A 22,892-nucleotide genomic window follows, 5' to 3' on the forward strand; every position below is an offset into this window, starting at 1 on the left:
ACCCTCCATCCTATCCCGCCCTACCTCCCCCCATCTGCGCGCGCGGTGGCGGGTCGGCATTCCCTCTCAGTCCACGACCTTCCTCTGACCCATTTTCCTCGCGCTCCCCGTGTCCCCAAGTCGCCTTCGGCCCGCTTCGGCCCCCCGCCAGCGTCCTCCTTCCGATTCCTGTCCCCGAGTCCGGCTCCGGCCACTGCTCCCGGCAGGGCGGGGCCTCGCAGGCGGAAGTGCCCGGGGCGCCGGCGGCTGGGACCGGCCGGGACGATGGGAGCCCGGGGCAGAGGCGGCAGCGGCAGCGGCGGGGGCCGCAGTGGCGGCGGTGGCTGCCCGGGCGGCGGCGGGGGCGGGCGGCCGGGGACGCGGTCCGGGTAGCGCCGGGCCGAGCGCGGAGCCATGGGCCGGGCTGGGACCGGGACCGGGGGCGCGGCGGTGGCGGTGGCAGTGGCAGGGCCGTTGCTGCTGATGTTGCTCGCTGGGCCCCCGCCTACCGCCGCCAGCGACAGCAGGAAGAGCGGTGAGCCGGCGCGGACCCGCGGGTGCCATGGGGGGGGGGGCGTGGGCTGGGGCCCGGCGGGTTGGGGGGCTGCTGGGAGGCGGAGTCTGGATTGTGTCTGGATTGTGACTCACCCTCGGGGCGCCTGTGCGCTCACCTGGCGCGGGCTCAGGGCCCAGGTCCCCACCCCAGGCGGGGGGGTGGGGGGGCCAGGGCAGCCCCTTGCGGGCGCCCCGTGTTAAAGTAGAAGTAGTCGGGGTGGAAAGGACGCCGGCGCCCCCTCCATTGTCCCCAGGGCCGAGTTCGTCCAGATTGGCCCCTTGGAGTGCGCCCTCCCTTCCCGGTTCCTCCCTACGCGTTTAGGTAGGGCACAGCCGCGCTCCAAGGGACGTGGAGGTGGAGGAGTGCAGGGGCACCCAGCTGGGAGGCCCACTGGAAAAAGGGTTGTGCGGTGGGCTTCCAGGGCGCCCCCCTGGCCTCGGAGAGGGGCGGGGTTGGGAGAAAGTTGCTTAGGTCCAGGAGAGGGGCCCGGTGGGTTTTCCGTCTTCACCCTTCACAGGGTCATACCCAACCCAAGTGCAGTGACTTTCAGCAGCCGTGCTTCTTGGAGGCTGGACTCCCACGGGGACCCGAGGAGCCTGGTAGGCCAGGGTGGTCTGAGGGTCCCCACCCTGGACTGAACCTCTAGGAGGTGGCTAGACCAGGAGATGCTGTCCCTCCAGGTCCTCCTGGGGGTGTTGAGTAGCCTCCCTGAGGACCCTGTGGCCAGGGCTGGGAGGGCCCAAATGCCCCCCTGGGCAGCAGCCGGCTTATCCAGCACAGCATGGGGCTCTCTACCTCCACTTCCTGGCCCCCTGCCCCTCCCCCCTTCTCTGAAACCCTCCAAGCTCCTATTTCTTTGAGGGCTGTGCCTCTGGTTTCTGAGCTTGGCACAGCTTGAAATGAAAGGTGGTTTCCCCAGAGATTGGCTCCGGATTCAATTGCTCCGTTGGATATTGCCATACTTTGTCCACCTTTTTCTCCATCCTGGGGTCAGGGCCCGGTGAGGGCTCACTGGTGGGGGGCTTATGGAGATGGAAAACTTGGGGCAGCCCCTCACCTCTTAGGCCTGCTGAGAAGTCAGGCCACTGTGTGGCCCTGGTTTCTGGAGTCTGTGCATGGGCAGAGTCCCTGTACTGGGTACCTGTCCTGCTTTGGAGGGTGTGGGATAGTGCGGGGATAGTGTGCTCTCTCTGGGGTTCCCAGGACAGGCTCAGGGACTTTCTCTCTTTTCTGTCTAACCCTGTGTCCTCGGAGGGGCCTGTGGGGCAGGGCTGGGGTACATGAAGCTGGTGCTCCCTGATAGAGGTAATGTGCTAACGACCTGGTGTTCAGCAAGATAACCCCGTGGGTGTCTGGGGCAGGGAGGTCAGGCTATAGAGCTGGGGTGCTGGAGGAGCTAAGTAGCCCTGGGAAGGGGGTTCACTGGGTCTTAGGGGGACCTTGAGCAGGTCTCTTATCTCCTATGCACCTGCTGAAACCTACCAGCTGTGTTCCAGGTGCCCTCAGGCTGGCATTCCGGCGCTGGCAGTGGCCAGAAGTCCTTGCCCCTTTCAGGCCAGGGTGCTGGGTGCCCAGCTGGCAGACTGTTTCTCTACGGTCCCCTGGTCCTGAGGTGGAGGTGGGGAGCTGTCCTACCTCGGCTCCCTAACACTTTTCTCCGCTGTTCTCATCATGTTATCCTGGGGGCTGAAGCAGCCTCACGAGGAGGTTTGTGTTAGTTCAGCAGCTCCTGGCTTCCTAGTGTTCAGTCCACAGCCTGGTGGATGGGACCTGGTGGCCAGCAGCCACCTGGAGAGTCTGGGATTCCTCCCGCATAGAGCCTACCCCTGAGCACCCTGCTGTGTGGGGCTGCTTTGCAGCTCAGACTGGCTTTGCAAGTGGGTCATTATCTTCTCTCCCGTGCCTCCCATGGGAGGGTCAGGAGGCTGGCGGGAGAGCAGATGCTCACCTGGCTCCCGTCCCTGCTCACCTGGCTCACCTTGAGGGGCCCGGGCCTGCGGCCGAGGTGGTGTCAGCCAGCCACTCTCCCAGTGGGGCAGAGACAGGCATTCAGCTTGGAAGAGCGGGAGGCCGCACCCTGTGTCCACAGTGCATTTCTTCCGGAAGCACTTTAATATCCATTAACTTTGGAGGGCAGGGCACCTGAAGGGAGGTGCTGTCTACCTCAGCCAACTCACAAGGAAGCTGGGACTCAGAGAAAGGAAGGGACACCCAAGGTCACCAGAGGTATGAGGCCTGAGCTGGTGCTGGGGCTGGACTCCCGGCCATCCAGCCCAGGCACGTCATGACCAGACCCCACGCCCGATTAGCTGTCCCCAGGAGCACAGAGAACACTCAGGGTGTTTCTGTCCTGTAGGAGCCCCAAGAGGGCGGGTTGTGGGTGGGCACCACGCGTGGAGTGAGACACCTGCTCTGGTGCCAGTTGTGCTCAGTCAGTGGACACCCCCAGCAGGGGCCTCATCCAGGGAGGGGCCTCCGGTCTCTGTGCTGAGCCCCAGAAGACTCAGAGCTGGTCCTGGAATGGTTGGCATGACACAGGCTGAGTTTTAGAGTGTGGAGGGGAGGGTAGCCGGGGAGCCACAGAGGTGAAGACCTGAGAGCTGCTAGGAGGGTGGGCACAGGGGCGCCCCAGGCTGGGGCCATGGGCAGTTTGTCTTTGTGCCACCCTGCGTGAGCATAAGAACCAGCTGTCCCTTCGTCTTCACAGCCGGCCAGGCTTCCGGCCTGGGCCCTCCTCCCCCCAGGGTCTCTGCTTGCCTCCTCTCTGGGTGAGGGGGAACTCAGGCTCTCGTCTGGCTGTGTCTCAAGTCATCACGGGGCTGAGCAGGGGGCCAGGCTCTGGGCCTGAACCCCCTCAGCACAGCATGCCCCACAGCATGGAGCAGGAGGGGCTCCAAGGAGGTGGAGTGAGTGTTCTGGTGTCCGGTGCCCAGGACAAACGTGAGGTGGGGGCAGGCCTACCACCCTGAACACTTCCTGTGACCCTCAGCCTCCATCTCTTGGCCCCCGAGCTGCTGGGGCTGCAGTACTGAGTGAGACCATGACAGCGTGCAGGGGCGGTGGGGGGTGGGGGGGCGTCGGAGGCGTCTGGGGTGACAGGTGTGGGGGGCTCGTTCTGGAAGCTGCCCGATGGGTGGGATGTCGGTGATCTGGGGAGGCTTGGCAGAGACATGGCTTCAGGGTCGGAGCCTGTGCCCCGGAGAGATCAGTGGTGGGGGTGGAGAGGGTTAGAAAGATGACAGCCGTGGTCGAGAATGCGCGGCAGCTGAGAGGGAATGTGGTGGTGGCGGGAAAACCTGAGTCCTGGGCCTGCTGGGGGGGGCAGCGACAGGTCCAGCTGGGGGTGCCAGGCTCATCCCTCTGTGGGATCCCGTGAGGAGGCGGGGGCCTGGCTGACAGCACCCTTCTCCCCGCAGACATCAGGCTGGTGTCCGAACATTTCTCACAGTCCCCACAGAAGCTGTCTTTCTACAGCTGGTATGGCAGCGCCAGACTCTTCCATTTCCGCGTGCCCCCGGACGCCGTGCTGCTGCGCTGGTTGCTGCAGGTGTCCCGGGGCAGCAGCCCTGCGTGCGCCAACGTGGAGATCACTGTGTAGGTGCCCGCCCGCCCGCCCGCCCGCCCGGGCCCGCCCAGCGTCCACCCCTGACGCCTGTCCTGCTCTCCCTGTCTCCAGGTACTTCCGGTACGGCGCCCCTCCCGTCATCAACCCTTTGGGCACTAGCTTCCCTGCCAACACGTCTGTACAGTCCCCCTTCTTCATCAAGATGCTGCAGAGCAACGCCTCCATCAACATCTCCCACCCGGCACCCGGGGACTGGTTTGTGGCCGCCCACCTGCCCCCCTCCTCCCAGAAGATTGAGATGAAGGTAAGGGGGCTGCCTTCCGGGGATGGGGGGCAGGATCCTTCGCTGCATGAATGCTCAGTCGCTGTCGTTTACCTCCCCGGGGCAGACTTGCCTCTGGGTTCTGCTGCCCTGCTCTGGTCCAGTCCTGCCTGGCCCCCATTCCATGCCTGGGCTCTCTGCTCCGGCCCTGGCCACCCCCATGTCTGCATGTTCTTTCCCCCCACACTTCGCTCTCTCCCCAGGGTTTTGCTCCCACCTGTGCCTACATCTTCCAGCCCGACATGCTGGTTGTGCGGGCAGTCGAGGTCTTTATCCTGGAGCCCGACGTTCCCCTTCCGCAGACTCTCCTCTCCCATCCCAGCTACCTCAAGTGAGTGGGACCCTCGGGGAGGCCTAGCCTCCGGGTGCGGTGGAGTGGGTGATCCCACTGTCCTCACTGTGTGGGCCTGGGCCTCAGGGCCCGATGCCCAGCTCCCTTGGGCCAACACCCCGAGTGTGAGTGAGGGGGGGGTTTCGTGGCAGCCACAGAGCCTGAGCGAGACTGTGTCCCCTTGGCCACAGAATCTTCATCCCTGAGTACACCCGGGAGCTGCGGCTGGAGCTGCAGGGCTGTGTGAGCAATGGGAGCCTGGGCTGCCCCGTGCGCCTTACCGTGGGCTCGGCCACCCTGCCCAGAAACTTCCAGAAGGTGCTCACATGCATCAGCCCCACCTGGGCCTGCCACCTGTTCCTGCCCTCACCCCCTGGGGACCGGTGGCTGCAAGTGACCGCCAAGAGCCTGGCGGGGCCTCACGTTTTGGTGGCTTTCAGGGCTGTAGCTGCCCTCACAGGTGGGCTGTGTGGAGAGGGCAGGGCGAGGGTGGCTCTGCCCCCTGCCGCTGACCCCCAGGCCTTCCTGCAGCTGAGCCCCTTGTCCTCCTGACAGCCTGCAGGCCGTGGAATCTGAACTCCCAGCACCTCCCGCAGAGCAGCCCAAACCAGAGCTGTAACGCCTCCACTGGTCTGCTGCCCCCGAGCCCTGGCTGCCACGGCCTGGGCAGGAGCAGCAGGGTGGGCGGTGGCCCCTTCTGCCTCGTGAGCTACGCGGTCATTCGGGAAGACATGGACGTGGTGTCTGTACGCTTCTGGCCCGCGGACAGGGTCTCGGTGCTGGTGCGGCCAGCCACGCCCTCAGTGATGCGGCTGTACCTCAGCACAGGCATGGACAGTGGGGGCTCCCTCACCATCTCCCTGCAGGCCAACAAGGTACCTTTACCTGTGAGCGCCTTGTGGCCGGGCTCAGCTCAGGGCTCTCACCTGCCCAGGCTGAGGGATGCTGCTCAGGTCTTCCTGCCTTGACTTTGGCACAGACACAGGTCAGCCTTTCGGGCAACACCTGACCCCAGCAGGCCCTGGGGCAGAGTAGTGGCTCTGTCTGAGGAAAGGAAGGCCTGTTCTGTGGGCTAAGGAAGTGAGGCCGCGGATGGGATCGGGCTGGGTGTCCCTGGTCCTGGGGGGACGGGTCCCGGAAAGGCCCTGGGCCAGCGGGAGCCACCGAGAACGGAGCCTAGCACCAGAGAGAGTGGGAACTTAGGGCAGTTGCACTGGGGCTGGGGCTGACTGCATGGCCTCGCCTTCCAGACTGCAATTACCAACAACACCTTGGTAGCGGTCTGCCTGAACGCCGCCTCCCCCTTCCTCGGCTTCAACACATCGCTCAACTGCACCACAGGTATGGGCCGGCAGCATCCGGCCAGTGTCCCCAGCCAGCCCCTCTGGCCGTCTCTGCTCAGGCCCTCCCCCTTCCCTGCAGCCTTCTTCCAGGGCCACCCCCTGTCTCTGAGTGCCGCATCGCGCAAGGCAGACCTCATCATCCCCTACCCAGAGACAGACAACTGGTACCTCTCCCTGCAGCTTGTATGCCCCGAGAATCCTGAGTAAGTAGACTTGGGGACCACCAGTGGGGGGCAGGTGGCATGGGGCTGCCCGGGTGCAAGTTCGGGAGTGACCAAGCCTCCTGCAAGCCACGTGGGGTCAGTTGCCTTCCGGGAGTTATGAGGGATTCTGCTCACCCTTCCTGCTGCAGCCCCGGGAGTCAGGACACAAGGAGGGGGACCAGTCCAGGACACAGCCCTGGGAGACTGGGACTCGGGGCAGGGCGAGGGGAAAGGGCATCTCGGCCTCGGCAGGGCTCACAGCTGCTGTCCTCCAAGGCTGGGAGCCTGGGGGCCTCAAGTCTGGGTCCGTGTGTCCAAGAGCCTGCTGAGAGCACGGACGAGGGACTGGCCAGCAGATGTCAGCAGCTAGCCTTCCTGTGGCCCCTTCCTCACAGGGAGTGCGAGCAGGCCTCGGTCCTCGTGGAGACCACCTTGTCCTTGGTGCCCTGCCTGAATGACTGCGGTCCCTACGGCCAGTGCCTCCTTCTGCGCAGACTCAGCTACTTGTATGCAGGCTGCAGCTGCAAGGCCGGTGAGGGCCGGGCCCGAGGCCTCCAGACGTTTCTTTTTTTTTTTTAAGTTTCTTTATTTAAGTAATCTGTACACCCAAGGTGGGGCTCCAACTCACGACCCCAAGATCAAGAGTTGCATGCTCCTCCGACTGAGCCAGCCAGGCACCTTGCCTGCAGACCCTTTTGCCCTTGGCCTCTCAGCCTGGTGCCTTCCTCTGGGAGCCCATCACCCCTCTGTCAAGGCCGGAGAGTCACTCTGCCAAACAAGGGCAAATGCCTCCTCCTCATTCCTCCCCTGCTTCCTCAGTCCCCTGCCCCCTGCCTCCCAGGCACAGATGGCACCCCCAGAGAGAGTCCTGCCTCCTGACCTTGGCCTGCCCTCCCCACACCTGCCCCAGCCTGGCCCACGCCTGCCCCACGCCTGCCCCACACCTGCCCCAGCCTGCCCCACACATGCCCCACACCTGCCCCACGCCTGCCCCTCGCATGCCCCACGTCTGCCCCACGCACGCCCCACGCACGCCCCACGCACGCCTCACGCATGCCCTGGCCTACCCCATGCATGACCCACCCATGCCCCACGCATGCCCCACGCCTGCCCTGGCCTGCTCCACGCCTACCCCGGCCTGCTGCATGCCTGCCCCACGCATGACCCACACATGACCCACGCCTGCCCCATGCATGCCCCACGCCTGCCCCGGCCTGCCACATGCCGCCCCACGCCTGCCCTGGGTGAGGAAGGGGCTTCTTTGCAGGCCTCTAGGTGAGGGATAGGCCCTGAGCTTCAGAAGGAACCCCCCTCCCCGGCCTCAGCCCCCTGGCGTCACACTGGCCCACAGGCTGGCGTGGATGGAGCTGCACGGACAACAGCACAGCCCAGACCGTGGCCCAGCAGAGGGTGGCCACCCTCCTTCTCACCCTCAGCAACCTCATGTTCTTGGCCCCCATCGCTGTCTCGGTGCACCGCTCATTCCTGGTGGAGGCCTCCGTCTATGCCTACACCATGTTCTTCTCCACGGTAGGCTCGCTCCACTGCCTCGGGGATGTGGGGGCGGGGCTGGCTGGGGGGCGCTGGGCCGCGGCTTACCACCCCTGCTCTGCAGTTCTACCATGCCTGCGACCAGCCCGGGGAGGCCGTGCTGTGCATCCTCGGCTATGACACCCTGCAGTACTGCGACTTTCTGGGCTCTGGGGTGTCCATCTGGGTCACCATCCTCTGCATGGCGCGGCTGAAGGCAGCCCAGAAACATGTGAGTGACTCCTGACGCCTGGGTCTGGGCTCCAGGCATGCCCCATATTGAGGAAGAGACCAGAAAGAGGGCTTGGCTCTTAGAAACCTGCCTTCTCTTGTAAAGACCATTCTCCTGCTGGAGGAAGCTGCCTCCGGCTGGGAGGGGCCGGCTGCTTGGAGAGGGCCAGGAAAGAAAGGTGGTGGGCAGGGTCAAGTGAGGCCCCCAGCCTGTCTCTCCCAGAGCCCCCTTCAGAGAGGAAGCCTAGAGCGCCAACCCTAGGCCAGACCTCCCTGAGAAGCCCCCAGCTGTGCTCCTGCAGTCCTTGTGCAGAGGACACTTTGGGACTTTTCTGCCTCAACTGGCTCTGACTAATAAGGACACATGCCTGGGGCCTTGCCTGGCCACATTTGTGCCTCAGAAGTCCACTTGTGGACGGATCAATGGAAGCCCTGGGTCCCAGCAATGCAGAGCAGGACAAAGTGTGCCAGCAACTCTAAGGCCAAGGGACAGTGGGGGCCAGCAGGACGATGGCCATGCCCAGGTCACCGGACCTTGCGTTGTCATGAACGACTGGCTGAGGGTTCCCATGACCTTGTGGTCACCCCTGTGTCTTGCCCAGGTCCTGTTTCTCCTGGGCACGCTGATCTTCGCCATGTCCTTGCAGCTGGACCGCAGGGGTGCCTGGAACATGATGGGGCCTTGTCTCTTTGCCTTTGTGGTCATGGTCACCATGTGGGTAAGGAGCTGGGACAAGCCAGCACTCCTGGCCAGACCCCCCTCCCCTGGTGATTGGGATAAGAGAGTCTGGGCTCCCCGCAGACCCCTCATTCTGGCCATGTTCCTGCCCCTGGGCCCGAGTCCTGCACAGCTGCCGAGGACTGCTGGGGGCACCCACAAGGCCCGGGCCTGACACCTGTCAGCTCTTTGTGCCCTTAGGGCCCCCTCCAAGCAGCCACACCGACGCGGTCCGGCTGCCCAGACCTGGCGGGGGGGCCCCGGGAGCTGCGGCTGCAGCCTCCTGTGCCGGACCTCACGCGGCGGCTCTCTCCAGGTGTACCGCTGCGGGCGCCGGCGGCGCTGCTACCCCCCCTCCTGGCAGCGCTGGGTCTTCTACCTCCTGCCCGGCATCTCGATGGCTGCTGTGGCCGTTGCCATCTACACCTCCATGATGACCAGCGACAACTATTACTACACGCACAGCATCTGGCACATGCTACTGGCGGGGAGTGCGGCCTTCCTGCTGCCGCCGCGTGAGCAGCACACCAAGCCCTGGGCCTGCTCGCAGAAGCTCACTTGCCACTATCAGATCTGTAAGAACCACCGAGAGGACCTGTACACGGTGACGTGACATGGCCAGCTCAGGGAGCCCGGCAGCTGTGAACATGACCTCTCTGGCCAGGGGCAGGACCAAAGGAGAAGGACCCTGTCCAGATTGATTTCCAACTGAATAAAATTGCCCTTGCACTCTTTGGCTTCCTCCCGAGGAGAGGAGTGCCCCCCCCCCCCCAATTCCCTTGTTCCTGCCGGTTGCTGGCTACCACGGTCCCTCTGCAGGTCCCAGCTGGTGTCTGCAGGGGCCCCTGGGGCCTGGCCCTGGCTGCTTGGAGACCGCAGGTGCCATGCAGGGGCAGGCTCTGTGTTCGGCTGGCTGAAGGATGGTTGGCGATGTGGAGCAAGATTCCCCCATCATCCCTGTTCCCTGTGAGGTGGTGAGGTGAGGCCCAGGGGGACCGAGGAGGCCTGAGCCCACCTCCCACAGGCCTCCGCCCCACTGAGCCTGGGACCGTGCCCTCCTTGCGTCCCTGGCTCCGTGACGAGGTGTGCCCTGATGCCGGCCTTCCCGGGTGTGCGCATGCTCCCTGCTGATGCAGTGGTGTGGGGAGAGGCGACCGCAGTCACCAGACACCTGCTGGGCACTGAGAGGCTGGGTTTTGGCCTTCCGGTCCTGCCCCTCCCCTCCATTCGGCTCTCTGCTTTGGAGGTGCCGCCCCTTGGGAAGAGCTTCCTTGGGAGGGGGCTGCCAAGCTGCTCTGGGAGTGCAGTACCACAGGTCCCACCCTGCCCCAACTCCATCTCTCCAGCTAGCCCATGGGTTCCTGGGCCCTTGCCTGGGGAGCCACTCATGCTCTCCAGTTGCTCCAGGAAAGCAAGTGATGACTGCTGCCCTGTACAGGCCTAACCGTGTGTTTGGGGAGGGGGTTCCCTGAGACCTGGCCCAGCCTTTCTCCATCCTCTGTGGGAGAAGCAGGGTAAGGGGGGCTGACTGCCCCTCCCCTAAGGCAAGACTGCCATGGCTGCCTACCAGGGGTGCCTGAAGTGGCCAGAAGTGGCCACAGGAAGCTGAGGCCTCTGAAGGTGGGGTGGGGTGGGGACAGGCAGCCCTCCCACCTACTGGCCCTGGGGCTTCCCTTCCTGTCCCGCTGCGGCCTCCCCCACCCCTTGTCACCCTGCACTCGGCCCCTAGCACATTCTCTAGGCTTGTAAAGGGGAAACAAACATTTAGATATGGTGGTTTTGGGGGTTACAAGTTTTTAAGACATTAAGACATTTTTATGTAGCTCTGATTTTGCTGTGATTGGTGAGTTTAATATTCTACAGTGATATTTCAAGGCACAAGAGTCTTTTATTTTATTTTATTTATTTATTTATTTTTTAAAGATTTTTTGTTTATTTATTTGACAGAGAGAGAGCGAGAGAGGGAACACAAGCAGGGGGAGTGGAAGAGGGAGAAGCAGGCTTCCCACCGAGCAGGGAGCCCCGCGGGCTCGAACCCAGGACCCTGGGATCATGACCCAAGCCGAAGGCAGACGCTTAACGACTGAGCCGCCCAGGCGCCCCAAGAGTCTTTAATTTTAGAGTGAGAGTGCAGGGGACGGGGGGCGGGGAGGATCTTAGGCAGGATCTATGCTTCGCGAGGGCCCGATCTCAGGACCCTGAGATCACGACCTGAGCGGAAATCAAGAGTTGGACTCTTAACCGACTGGGCCACCCAGGCACCCCGAGACACAAGAGTTTTTATATCGATTTCTGCTCCCCATCTGGGAGGAGAGGGGGTGGGACCGAGGATGACAAGCTCCACCCCTCCCCGCCCCCAGCTCCGCTCAAGGGGAAAAGGATCCGCATTTGCCGACGGTGCCTTGAGCTGCTGCTGTCACTGCCGGGCATTTTCCACGGTCCCTAAAGACAGGAAATGGGGCGGGACGAGAGTAGACTGACGGACTTTTCAGCCAGTTAGCGGCGGATGGGGTGCTAGGCGCTGCGTCGCGACTTCTGGTTCCGGTGGGGCGCGGAACTTGGAGAGGTAGGCTGTGGGCTAGGTCAGGGTCGGGTCTCGTGGGGGCGAGTAGGGACTGCAGATCCGGGCCAGGGACGGGAGTCAGGGTCCAGGATTAGGAGTCTGGGCGAGGGGAGAGGCTACACGGGTAGTTGGGGCCGGATCTGGAGTCCTGGGGCCGCGGTCGGGAGTCCGGGGGACCGGGGTCGGGGCCGGAGGGACCGGGGTCGGGAGTCCGGGGGTCGGCGTTGGGAGTCAAGGGGCTGGGGTCGGGGGAACCGGGGTCGGGAGTCAGAGTCCGGGATTAGGAGTCGGGGCGAGGGGAGAGGCTACACGGGTAGTTGGGGCCGGATCCGGAGTCGTGGGGCCGCGCCGGTAGTCGGGGGGCCAGGGTTGGGAGTCTAGGGGCCAGGGTGGGGGCCGCGGTAGCGGCCGCGGTCGGGAGTCAGGGGACCAGGGTCGGGATCGGAGGGACTGGGGTCGGGAGTCAGGGGGTCGGCGTCGGTAGTCAGAGGGTCGGAGTCGGAGTCAGGAGGCTGGGGTCGGGGCCGGGGATCGGGGTCGGGGGGACCGGGGTCGGGAGTTAGGGGGTCGGCGTCGGTAGTCAGAGGGTCGGAGTCGGGGTCGGGAGTCGGGGCCGCGCGGGTAGTCGGGGCCAGAGTGCGGCCGGGCTGCGGCGTAACGGCGCCACCCCTGTCTCCCGCCAGGCTCGCCGCGATGCCCCTGCACAAGTTCCCGGTCGGCCTGTGGAAGCAGCTCCGGCTGCGGGAAGGTATCTGCTCCCGCTTGCCCCGGCACTACCTGCGCTCCCTGGAGGAGGCGCGGACGCCCACTCCCGTGCACTACAGGCCACACGGGGTTAAGTTCAAGATCAACCCCAAGAATGGGCAGCGGGAGCGTGTGGAGGATGTACCCATTCCCATTTACTATCCCCCAGAATCCCAGCTGGGGCTCTGGGGTGGGGAGGGCTGGATCCTGGGCCATAGATACATCAACAACGACAAGGTACGTGAGCAGGGCAGGCTTCGGGGTACTCCTCTGGGATTTGCTGTCCTGGGCCCCGGGCTGTGCTCTGGAGGTTCAGGGGGTGGGATGGGGGTGTGTGCTTACAGTGTGGTGGTGTCCTGAGACAGGGTGGTGCAGAGCCACTGGATGGTTAGCCAGATCAAGTGTGAGGAGGAGGAGGAGACCTGTGTGCGAGAGACAGTAGCAGGAGGTCAGGTCTTCGGTCACCTGTCAGCCTGACACGCTGTAGTTTGCCTCCTTCTCGTGACTGCCACCGCATCACTGCACTTAGGAAGGCTGAGAGATGCACAGTCTGCCTTCCACACCATGCAGTCTCTGGTGGGAAACCTGGAGGGGCTGCTGAGCCCTCTGCAGGGTGGCTGTGTCTTTGAGGGCTCCTGGGGGGCCTCTCCTTTTGTCTTCGGCCCCTTGGTCCCTGGTTTGGAATGTGATGACCTGTGAACCACAGAGTTATGGTTGTACATGTGGTGTGTCTGGAACGCACACCAGCAACCCAGGTAGGGTTGAGGAGAAGCTGATCTCTGGGTCCCCAGGTGGGGCCTGGTCCATCCAACTCTCGGTCCTGAGCCTCAGGAAGATGCCCCGGCCCCATTTGGCTCTGTTGGGAGAAGCAACAGCCCTCATGAGGTCTCTTTTCCTCCCTTAGCTCTCAAAGAGGGTGAAGAAGGTGTGGAAGCCACAGCTGTTTGAGCGTGAGCTCTACAGTGAGATCCTGGACACGAAATTCACCATCACAGTGACCCAGCGGACCCTGGACCTCATTGACGAGGCCTACGGGTTCGACTTCTACATCCTCAAGGCAAGCGGGGGCTGTGCCAGCACACAGCGGAGTCTCCTAGGGAGTCAGAGACTCACTGGGGCACACCCGTGTCTGGGGTGGAGGGACACCAGTGAAATATAAACGGGGTCCCAGTGAGCATTGCTGCCTCCTTCCCTGCTCTCAGACCTTCCTTTGTCCTGTGATGGCCTGGGGCCCTCCCGCTGCTGAGGAGGTGGTGGGGTCTGCTGGAGGGTGGGCAGGGCCCCGCCAGCAACACCTCGCCCCATGCATAGCCTCTTGCCAGACTCCAAAGGAGGACCTGTGCTCCAAGTTCGGGATGGATCTGAAGCGAGGGATGTTGCTGCGGCTTGCCCGACAGGACCCCCAATTGCACCCAGACAACCCCAAGAAGAGGGCAGCCATCTACGACAAGTACAAGGTGAGGGCTTTGGTTTGTACTTCTGGCTCCTTGTGGGTCCCATTGGCGGGCTGTACGTCTGCTCATCGAGTGCCTGGTCTCTCCTGTGCAGGAGTTTGTCATCCCGGAGGCAGAAGCCGAGTGGGTCGGCCTGACGCTAGATGAGGCTGTGGAGAAGCAGAGGCTCCTGGAGGAGAAGGTGAGCACGTGTGAGCACCAGCTGCTGAGCACTAGCAGACCGGTGGGTGGGGAGGCGTACTGCCTCAGGGGAAGCCTGGACTGGGGGCCACTGTGCCCGGTGAGCTTGGGGAGGAGCTGCTGCTGTGCACGGCTGGCCCGGTACAACCATGGCCTTGGGTTCCGTGCGGCGTGCCCCCTGCCCTCGAGGTCCTGACTCTGTCCTGCCCACCCCACCCCGGCCCTCAGCTGGCTTCATAAGTTCATGGACAGAAAGACTCTTGGTGGTACCTTTGGTTTCTTTGGCCACATGGCACCCCCCTGCCCTGCAATCTTCCTGGTATCGAGCTGAGGTCTTTTTGTGTCTGCACCCTGGAAGGGTCTGGAGCTCGTGGTCGCTGCTGGAACAGGGAGCCCACCAGCAGCCGTTGCCCCTGTTCTCTCTGCTTGGTTTATCTGCAACCACAGGGCCCCAAGGCAGGGAAGTGGGGGAGAGATGCCTGGTCCCTGGGTCCCCAAGGGAAGGTGGCCTCTGTCTCGTGGACAGGGCACTGTCCTCTGGGCTGGTGGCTGCAGCCAAGCCTGAGGGGTCTAGTCTCATGCCGGATGCCTCTGTTTGGCCAGCAGCAACTGGATTCCTGCCTTCCCCAGAGCGACTCATCCTGACCCTGTCTCGTTCCTGTAGGACCCGACTCCTCTGTTCAGGGTCTATGTGGAGGAGCTGATTGGGCGGCTGCAGCAGCAGACACTGTCGGAGCCCATGGTGGTGCACAAGAGAGCCAGCAAGAAATGACTGCACGGTGACCCAGGCCTGACAACCATGCTCAGCCATGCCCCCCCCACCCTGGCACTGTGGACACGAGAGCCTGGGGGGGTGGTGAGGGCCACGTGTGGGTAGCGGATGAACCCGTTCTTCTGTTCAGACTCAGCAGCTCCCAGGGTTGGGTGGGCTTTGTGGAGGCCCCAAGGGGTCTCGTCCCAGCATCCCCAGAGGTCTGGGGCTGTCTTGCTGCCTCTGTGGCTCCTCCTTCCCCCTGAAGTGGGGTCACCACACTTCGGGGGCAGCACAAGTAAAGTCTGAACTGGGCCGTGTGTGTGCTGCTTTGCTTGGAAGACTGGAGCTCTCCTGAGTGGTCTTTGACCTCGTCGTGCCCTGCCCCAGAGACCCGGGATGTGGCTGAGCTGTGGGACGGGGGTTTGTGGCAGTGTCTTGGCTTCCTCTGGGAGAGTCCAGTGTAGTTGAAGGCATCTTGCAACAGATCGTCTCCCTGTTGCACATCCCCACTGTCTGGAGGGTTCTCCAGAGCAGAGGCAGGGAGGCTTGGCCTCAGTCTGGGAGTGACAAGGAAGGCTCTGTGCTGGCATACCATTCAGGGTGGTGAGCACCCCCACCAGCTCTCGGGAGGTGCAGGGATGGGATTCCCAGTGGGAGGCTAGCCCAGGTGCCCTGACGTCGTTCCTGCTCTGAGATTTGGGAGCTGCCTTGACCTTCTTCCTCAGCATTTTCCTGGGAGTACTAAGTGTTGAGACCCATTCAGATCACTCAGGGAGGACAGGGAGTGATTCCCCTGGCCTGGTCCTGGCAGCTGACCCTGGGGCACCCACCTCCCCTGAGAGATGCTGTGGAAGTGAAGACATCTGGGCTGTGTTCGTGGAGGTGGAGACCAGAGGGGGCATGAGCCTGGGCAGTGAACACAGTGGCAGGAGGGCCCTAGAGACCCCACAGCATAGGGAGGTCATTGCAGGGGGGTCTGTCCTCTGGGGAGCAATCCTGAGGTCTCTGTGCGAAGCTGGGAAATGCTGTCGTCAGTCCCAGAGTCTGCTGGGGCGTACCTTTGGACCCATGTCTTTTTTTTTTTTTTTTAAGATTTTATTTATTTATTTCACAGAGAGACAGCGAGAGAGGGAACACAAGCAGAGGGAGTGGGAGAGGGAGAAGCAGACTTCCCACCGAGCAGGGAGCGCGATGCGGGGCTCAATCCCAGGACCCTGGGATCATGACCTGAGCTGAAGGCAGATGCCCAATGACTGAGCCACCCAGGTGCCCCTGGACCCATGTCTTGATGCACATGATTGTTTCTTCGTGGGATGCCCCAACATTGGGAACAGTTTTTAATTTTTCAAAAGTTTTTTTTTTTTTAAATGTTTTATTTATTTATTCATGAGAGTCAGAGAGAGAGAGAGAGAGAGAGAGAGGCAGAGGCAGAGGGAGAAGCAGGCTCCCCGCCTAGCAGGGAGCCCGATGCGGGACTCGATCCCAGGACCCTGGGATCATGACCTGAGCCGAAGGCAGACGCTTAACCATCTGAGCCACCCAGGCGCCCCAAATTTTTCAAAAGTTTTACCAAAAGCTGCCAGCGCCCAGCCCACTGCTGCCCCAGTTCTGGCTGGCCTGCAAGGCCCAGCCCAGCTATCCGAACCGCAGCCCCTGGCTCCAGCTACATAGGTGGTGGTCTGGACTGGCCAGCCCTCTGACCCCCACTGGATCCCACTTGCTGTTTCCCATGCTCAGCCCTGAACTGAACCACACTGATTCCTTTCTAGCCTGTGTCACCTGCGCGCCCCCCCCATGCTGTGCACCCCAGGTGCCCCCAGTTCTTGGCCATGGCTCTCAGTCATGCCTTGCTCAGCTGCTCTTTCCTGCCCCCACTCAGGGTACAGGTCAAGGTGGGAGGAGCTCCTATCAGGACTTGTAGTGTTTGTGTGTCTGCTGGTACCTGAAGGGGCCTAGACCTGGTGCAGGGTGTGTGGCTGGAGCCGGGGGGTGGGGGGGTGCTAGGCTGCCTGTGGCCGTGGTGGGGGAGGGTGGACTCTGGCCTGGGTCTCCCTGTCAGCACTGGAGGGCCACGCAAGAGTGTCGAAAGCAGAGGCCCAGCCGAAGTGGGGTTACCACACTTGGGGGCAGCACAAGGAAAGTCTTAGGGTTGCAGCTCTGCTCTCCCTGGGGCGTGGGGGTTACTGCAAGGATGGCCCAGACTGGCCTCCAGGCTGCTGGTCAATAAAGGAGCTTGGTGTGGCCTCAGCAGGTCACTTCCCTCCCCATAACCTGCGGTGGGTCTGGCTGTGGCCTTGGCCGTTTTCTGGCAGAGTCAGTCTCCGTTTCACCAAATTCTCATGAAGATCCTCTACCCGGGTAAGGTTAGGCTGTCAGTGAATGACAGACTCACCTCCCCACCCCAAATAAAACTGCCCGGGTCTGGGAAGGTGCCTGGCAGGCAGAAACTGCCACACTGTCCCCTTCCAGAAGGTGGGGAAGCTCACACGCTGCACACCAAGCAGGAGCTGGGCAGTGGGGGCCCACCAGGCCATACGTCCCCCTCCAGGGTCACCTTCCTCGTTACTTGTCCCCACAGGCCACGGCTCCACTAATCTGCTGTGTGCATCCCTGAGAGCTGCCAGTCCCCTCACTGAGTCCCTGCAGCCCCTCAGGCCCCTAGATTGGGGTGGGTAGTCGTACTGACCAAGGTCAAGCCCGCAGAAGTCCAGACTGCCCTGTGCTGGCCTGGGTGGGCAGACAGGCTAGGCCCCTGTGGAGGGACCCGGCCCTCTAGGAGCCCTTGGGCAAGCCCCCTTGCTTGTGTGTTTCCATGACAGCCCAACCAGTCAGGGACCATGGACATGAGGGTTGACCATCACCAGCTATAGACGGAGAGGTCCCTTGGGACCTGGGCAGTGGAGGCCCCTGACAAGTGTGACCAACACCATGGGGTCCCGAGGCCCAGGAAGGACACCTGAGGTTAGGAAGGGCGTGGCCCAGTCCATGGCTCTGTGTCTGTCCCCTCACCTGGAGGGTCTTGCCTGAGTCCTACTCAGGTGTGCACTGGCTTGCAGGATGGAGGATGTGGAGAGAACAGGCAAGTCTTCACATCTCCCTGCTAGGAGCCCAGAGGAGCTGTTGTGAGGCCTACCCACATGCACTGTCTTTCCCTCTGGAGCCTGGGCTCCAGACCCCCTTGCACACCAACTTGCTCAGCAGCATCAGCCCTATGCCATCTGGCACTCTCTGCCACAGCACGCCAGAGCCCTCCCCAAGCTCTCCTGAGCCCCAGAGTGGGGCTCCCACCGCTGGACCCTCCAGCACCTCCAGCTGACCCAGACCTATGTCCTCACCCACACCTCGTCCCTGGACAACACCTGTCTGCTGGTGGTGTCCAGCATGGGGGTGGGGAGGGCCCTTGAGGCTGGGGGCTCACTCCTGTGACTGAGCCACTTGGGGTGGGGCCAAGCCAGTGTGGAGAAGTCTGGGACCACGTCCCCAGGCTGGCTGAGCAGCTTCGGTGCCATATAGTTCTGGGCCCAGCCTGGCCCACCCTGAGCCCATTCCCTTGGATGTGCAAGCCCTGTGGACCTGTGCACCAGATTCCCCCTATTTCCTAGGTCCCTCTGACCTTGGCAGTGGCTTCCTCAGCAGCCCCTGGGCCCCTGCAGTCCTGGCCTCTTTGCAAAGATTTGGGGCTCACAGCTGCTCCTCACAGACCTGTGACTGTTGTTCACTTCCCCTTTTCTCCAGCAAGTGTGGGCTGGACGTGGGCCAGGAAGTGGGATGCAGCTCCCCAGGGCTCTCAGGTGGATCTCGTGGGGGCCTTGACTCGGCCCCTGTTTGTGCGGAACCAAGAATGTTTGGACTGTCACAGAGATGGGTGTAGGTTGGCTCTGCCATGGTCAGTCCTTGGGGTGATGCTGCCTCGAGGCCTTGATGAGAAGGCCTGGTCTTGAGACATCTGGGAAGGCCTTACCAAGGGGCTGGTGCTGATGGACCCGGGGGATTCAGGCCAAGGGACGAGCACAGGTGTGTGGTTAGTTTCTGGAAAGTGCTTGGTGTGACTGAAGTCCCACAGTCCTGCTGGGTTGGGGACACGGGTCTGTGAAGCGACAGGGCCAGGCTGGGCCTCTGAAGCCTCTTGAGAGGGGACTGTGGGAGTCTGTGTGTGTGCTCAGCAGGTTGATGAGAGTGGAGGAGGGTTTGGCAGGCCCCTTGGGGTCTCAGGTGGATTGAGAGCTTGGCTCTGTCCCCCTGAGTATGGGGAGTTCCCCCTGCCCTTTCTCCCACTGCCCTCACCCATTATTTTCTCACCAGATGGCCTGGCCTTCAGCCTCTGGGGCAAGCCTGACCTGAAATCCTCCTCGAAGTAGAGGCTGCAAAGACATTGTTCCTGCCTCCACCAGGTGGTCAGGCAGGGCATGGAGTGGGCTGGGACGTGTCCCAAGAGAGGGACCTGGACCCTTCACACTGGATGTACGTGAAACACACACACACACACACACACACACACACACTCAATAGCTGGTGCAGGAGCAGGGAACAGTCATGCCTGACCCGACACTCCGAGGGGACCCTGGTGTGGGCCCACGGCGGCACTGCCTGCTCCCTCAGCAGTCAGGAGTGGCTTGGGGGTGGCGGTGTCTAAAGGGGCTGGTTGCCATGGCTACCATAGGGTTCTGAGGCCGTCATCTGGTCCCTGCCTCAGCCAATCGGCAGTGGGAGCCCGAGCTGCAGCCCAGAGTCACACTTCTTCCTCCCAGCCACACAGTGGCCAAGAGCAGGGACCCGCGTCCTGGAGTGGCTGAAAGTGCTCAGACAGACGGCCAAGCCCATCATGGCGGACCGCGGGATGGTGGGGCACGAGCAGGCGCCTGGAGCCAGGCAGGTGAGGTAAGCCGGGCGGGCAGACGGATGGACAGACGAACAGGCGGACAGGTGGATGTGCTCCCTGCTGTCCATTGTTCTTATGGCTGAGGCCCTGCCCTCAGCCCACCCTGCCCTCTGCACCCTCGTGTGCACGCTCGCACACACCCGCAGCCTCACCCTTACCCTGGGACCCTCTCCCCAAACGTCCCAAAGAAGGGTCATGGGAAGAGAAACAAAGGGAACCGCACGAGGCAGGATGAATCCCACTGCACCGTTGGTCCCGAAAATCGTTCTCCCATGTCTTTCACTCGGATTTCACATGGAGGCGGCATCAAAGACCCCCAACTGGCCAGGCCCTCAGTGTGCTGGCCACCTGGTCCCTGGCCCGGCCCCGCTCGCCGGGCTGGGCCACAAGCCACGTCCAGTCAGTGCCGTTTAGGGAGCATTTTTTTTTTTTTTTTTGAAAGGGAAGAAAAAAGCGAGAAAGGAAAAAAATGTCCACCTGTACCGGGGAGTGGCCAGACCAAGATGGATCAGAAGTGCCAAATCCCATTACTCGGGACTTTAGCGGACGGGCCGCGAAAAGGCAGCTGCGATTAGGAGCTTGTAAATGGAGCGTCCTTTGGAGATCAAAGAAGGACATGCTTGTGTGTGTGTGTGTGTGTGTGTGTGTGTACGTGTGTGTGAGTGCACGCGTGTGCAGAAATGTGCACCGCGCGGCAATGTGGTGGGGCCTGGCATGTCACCTGCCCGCCACGGTTACCCTCCATGTTGCTCATGTCCTTGCTGCTGTTTGTAATGTGTGGATGTGCCCGGGGGGCAGGGCTGGGTATAGCAAGGCCTGGTCCCCACCACCCACACCTGGCCTCGGGCAGCGGGCCCTTTGGAAGGCAGCCCTGGCTGGGCCTTGTTCCCCTACCTAGGTCTCTTCTACCTTCCCCTAGAATCTGGTCTCGCCCCCAAGTTTGGCCCAGATGGGCCTGGCAAGAGCACAGGCCTGGCCGCGGGCAGAGTGGAGAGTGAGGACAGGCGGCGGCTCCCTGTAATCACCCTGACCGCCATCCCGTTGCCCGCAGAGGCCGAGAGCTCCCAGATGGCCTGGCGAGCATGTCCTGAGGTTCAAAGCCTCTGTCGGCACAATTGTTGGGTTATTAGGTAAACTCTGGGAAGCAAATCTTTTAATCCACTGTGGCTAATCCAGTGCACTTTTGTTTGCTACGACAGATTCTGCAGCAACAAAGGGCCGGAGGGACCCCGGCATACATAATCACATACTTCTCACGTGGCTGCAGCGGCTGCAAGGCTCCTAGGCAGCCAAGAGAGACATCTCTGGACAGCACAGTGGGGGGCAGGTGGCGGACAGGCCGATCTGGAGGGTGTGGGTGTGGGCACGGGTAATGGCAGCCGGCCGACTTGGGAGGGCACCTCCCTGCCTCCCCATTACCAGGCCTCCTAGCTACCAGCTCAGGGGGCTGCCCCTGGCCCCTGGGGTTGCACAGGCTTGGTGGAGCTAAATGAGGTATGTCAGGTGGAAGGAGAAATGAGAGCCAATAGCCGAGCGAGGGGCACTGAGCTCCTGGCGCTGGGAGAGAGAGGCCTTTGGGGATGCGGCGGTCAGGTCAGGGAAGGACAGTCCAGGTGAGGGAATAGCAGAGACAAAGGTGGCAGTCGGCCTCATGGCAGGGTTAGTATAGCGGCAGGGCAGGTATGCCCAAGACCAGAAGGGGAAGTGACCTGAGGCCACTTGGGAAGCTAGGACCTCAGCAGCTGCTTTTACCAGGTGGGCTGAGGCCCCTCAGGAGCCTGGCCCCTCCACTCAGACATTTCCCTTCCTGGGAAAATGGCGTTGGGGGCGGGGAGGACAGCAGGCCCTTCCTTCTTTGGCTTGGGCCACTGCCAGTCAGGCTCATTGACAGAGGGTGGCCTACAGACCTCTGGGGCCAGCAGAGTTGGGTCAGGACCCTTTGCTGAGGAGAGGTGCCCGCCTTGCCACAGGCAGACATGTCCCCAGGGAGGCAGGAGCAGGGTCAGCCCTAGCTGCACCCCTACATCCCTGAGGCTCCCAAATTGGGGAGGTGCTGGGCTGGTGATGGGTGGGCTGCTCTCTCCTCCTCTCTCCCAGGCCCCTGTGGCTGGCACGGGCCACCCAGACCTCGCTCAAGTACTGTCCTCCAATCGTGAGCCTACTCCACCATCTCCGAGACCCCCAGACACATCCCCAGGGTCAGAATTCTCCAGGGGGCAGCATGGGAGGATGTCCTGCTGTGGCCCTCAGCCTGGAGTGACAGGAACCCCTTAGGACGCTGGGGGTGAGCCCCAAGTTGGGCTGGGTGTGGATGGCACCCGGGGCCATAGGCCTGCTGCCACGCCCCTGCTTTCCTGTTGGCTTTGAGACCTGACCCTGGACACATGGGGGCCGGCAGGGATGTGGGGGCTGCGTCAGGTCTGCTGGGGGACATGGGACAAGCACAGCATCAGCCAGCTCGGCCTGGCGCCCTGGACTGCCGAGCCAGTGGGGACAAGCACAGTGACCACAGCGGCTGTTTCTGAGGGCACCGCCCCACGCCTGCCTCACTACCTCTGCCATGGGGCCTCCTAGCCGAGGAAAGGGGAGAGCACAGTAATGTGAGGCCAGCCCCGAATGCAGCTGACGACGGCTCCTAGGAGCAGGGCCTATCAGGGGAGGGTGACCTGCAGCAGCAGGGGGAGAAGGTGACAGTCACGCCGGGTCTCATCAGCACTGAGCTGAGGCTGGAGCCGGCTCGTCTGAGGGAAAGCCCTGATCTCATCCCCTGATCTTAGAGAGATGGTGCCTGCTGCAGAGCTTCATGGTTCCCACACATTCACGACAGTCACATGCGTGCAGAACTGCTTCCTGAGTGCATAAAGGAGGCAACGGAGCACCCCCCCCAACTTCTGCACTCCAACAATAACTAGTATTAATACTCTGGAATAGTCTTTTAGTATTCTTGACTTTATACGCACATTTTCTAAATTCACAAAAACGGGCACCCTGTATGTGTGGTCTTGTAGCTTTCTCCTTGGTGTTCTATCTCATGACCTTGGTGTGATGTCTTTGCATCCTTTTGGGGGCTTGGGATGGGGACACAAACAATACCCAGCCCTCCCCATTGAGCTCAGAACTGATGGAGAAGGGACACTCAGGGATGAGGAATGGAGCCCAGGGGCTGTGCTTATGGCCAAGAAGGCGGCTAGCCAGTGTGACTGGGGCTGTGCCTCCAAAGTGAAGCCCACACCATGCTCGTCAGAACTGGACGAGCCTCCCTCCCCCTCGGGGCCTTGCCTGCCCACCCGCCGCCCCCTCCCACACCTGTGGACAGGGCAGAGGGGCAGGGAATGGAGAGCCCAGAAGGGACTCAGCCTGAGACTCCTGTCTCCCTCCAGAAGCCCAAATCAGAACGGTCCCTCCTGTCCTCCCCTCCCAGGAAGACAATGGGGATGTGCCGCCCAGTAACCCATCTCTGCAGCTTTTCCTCTGCTGCTGGTTTTCATCATCACGCATCGGGCCATGCTGGACGCGCCTCAACATCCTCCTTGGTGCATC

At 62.3% G+C, this 22,892-nt stretch overlaps 2 protein-coding genes across 4 annotated transcripts; both read left to right on the top strand.

Annotated features, from left to right (window-relative positions):
- Window positions 1–340: 340 nt before the first annotated feature.
- On the top strand, window positions 341–9,512 carry PGAP6 (post-GPI attachment to proteins 6). 2 transcript variants are annotated; one of them, XM_036083506.2, is made up of 13 exons: window positions 341–514; window positions 3,952–4,129; window positions 4,212–4,404; window positions 4,626–4,753; window positions 4,945–5,213; window positions 5,309–5,628; window positions 6,004–6,094; window positions 6,176–6,299; window positions 6,695–6,831; window positions 7,651–7,829; window positions 7,915–8,061; window positions 8,663–8,779; window positions 9,095–9,512. In XM_036083506.2, exons 1-13 carry the CDS (start codon window positions 394–396, stop codon window positions 9,389–9,391), a joined length of 2,301 nt encoding a protein of 766 aa, XP_035939399.2. In that variant the 5' UTR covers window positions 341–393; the 3' UTR covers window positions 9,392–9,512. The 2 variants fall into 2 exon arrangements, with proteins under 2 accessions (XP_035939399.2, XP_077931166.1); XM_078075040.1 differs by having other exon boundaries at window positions 8,708–8,779.
- Window positions 9,513–11,216: 1,704 nt separating this feature from the next.
- On the top strand, window positions 11,217–14,786 carry MRPL28 (mitochondrial ribosomal protein L28). 2 transcript variants are annotated; one of them, XM_036083511.2, is made up of 6 exons: window positions 11,217–11,344; window positions 12,025–12,322; window positions 12,990–13,142; window positions 13,408–13,542; window positions 13,634–13,720; window positions 14,326–14,532. In XM_036083511.2, the coding sequence occupies exons 2-6, from the start codon at window positions 12,035–12,037 to the stop codon at window positions 14,362–14,364; spliced, it is 702 nt and encodes a 233-aa protein (XP_035939404.1). In that variant the 5' UTR covers window positions 11,217–11,344; window positions 12,025–12,034; the 3' UTR covers window positions 14,365–14,532. The 2 variants fall into 2 exon arrangements, with proteins under 2 accessions (XP_035939404.1, XP_035939402.1); XM_036083509.2 differs by having other exon boundaries at window positions 11,221–11,344; window positions 14,384–14,786.
- Window positions 14,787–22,892: the final 8,106 nt, after the last annotated feature.

This window comes from Halichoerus grypus, chromosome 6 (assembly GCF_964656455.1).
Source record: "Halichoerus grypus chromosome 6, mHalGry1.hap1.1, whole genome shotgun sequence".
Classification (NCBI taxonomy): Eukaryota; Metazoa; Chordata; class Mammalia; order Carnivora; family Phocidae; genus Halichoerus; species Halichoerus grypus.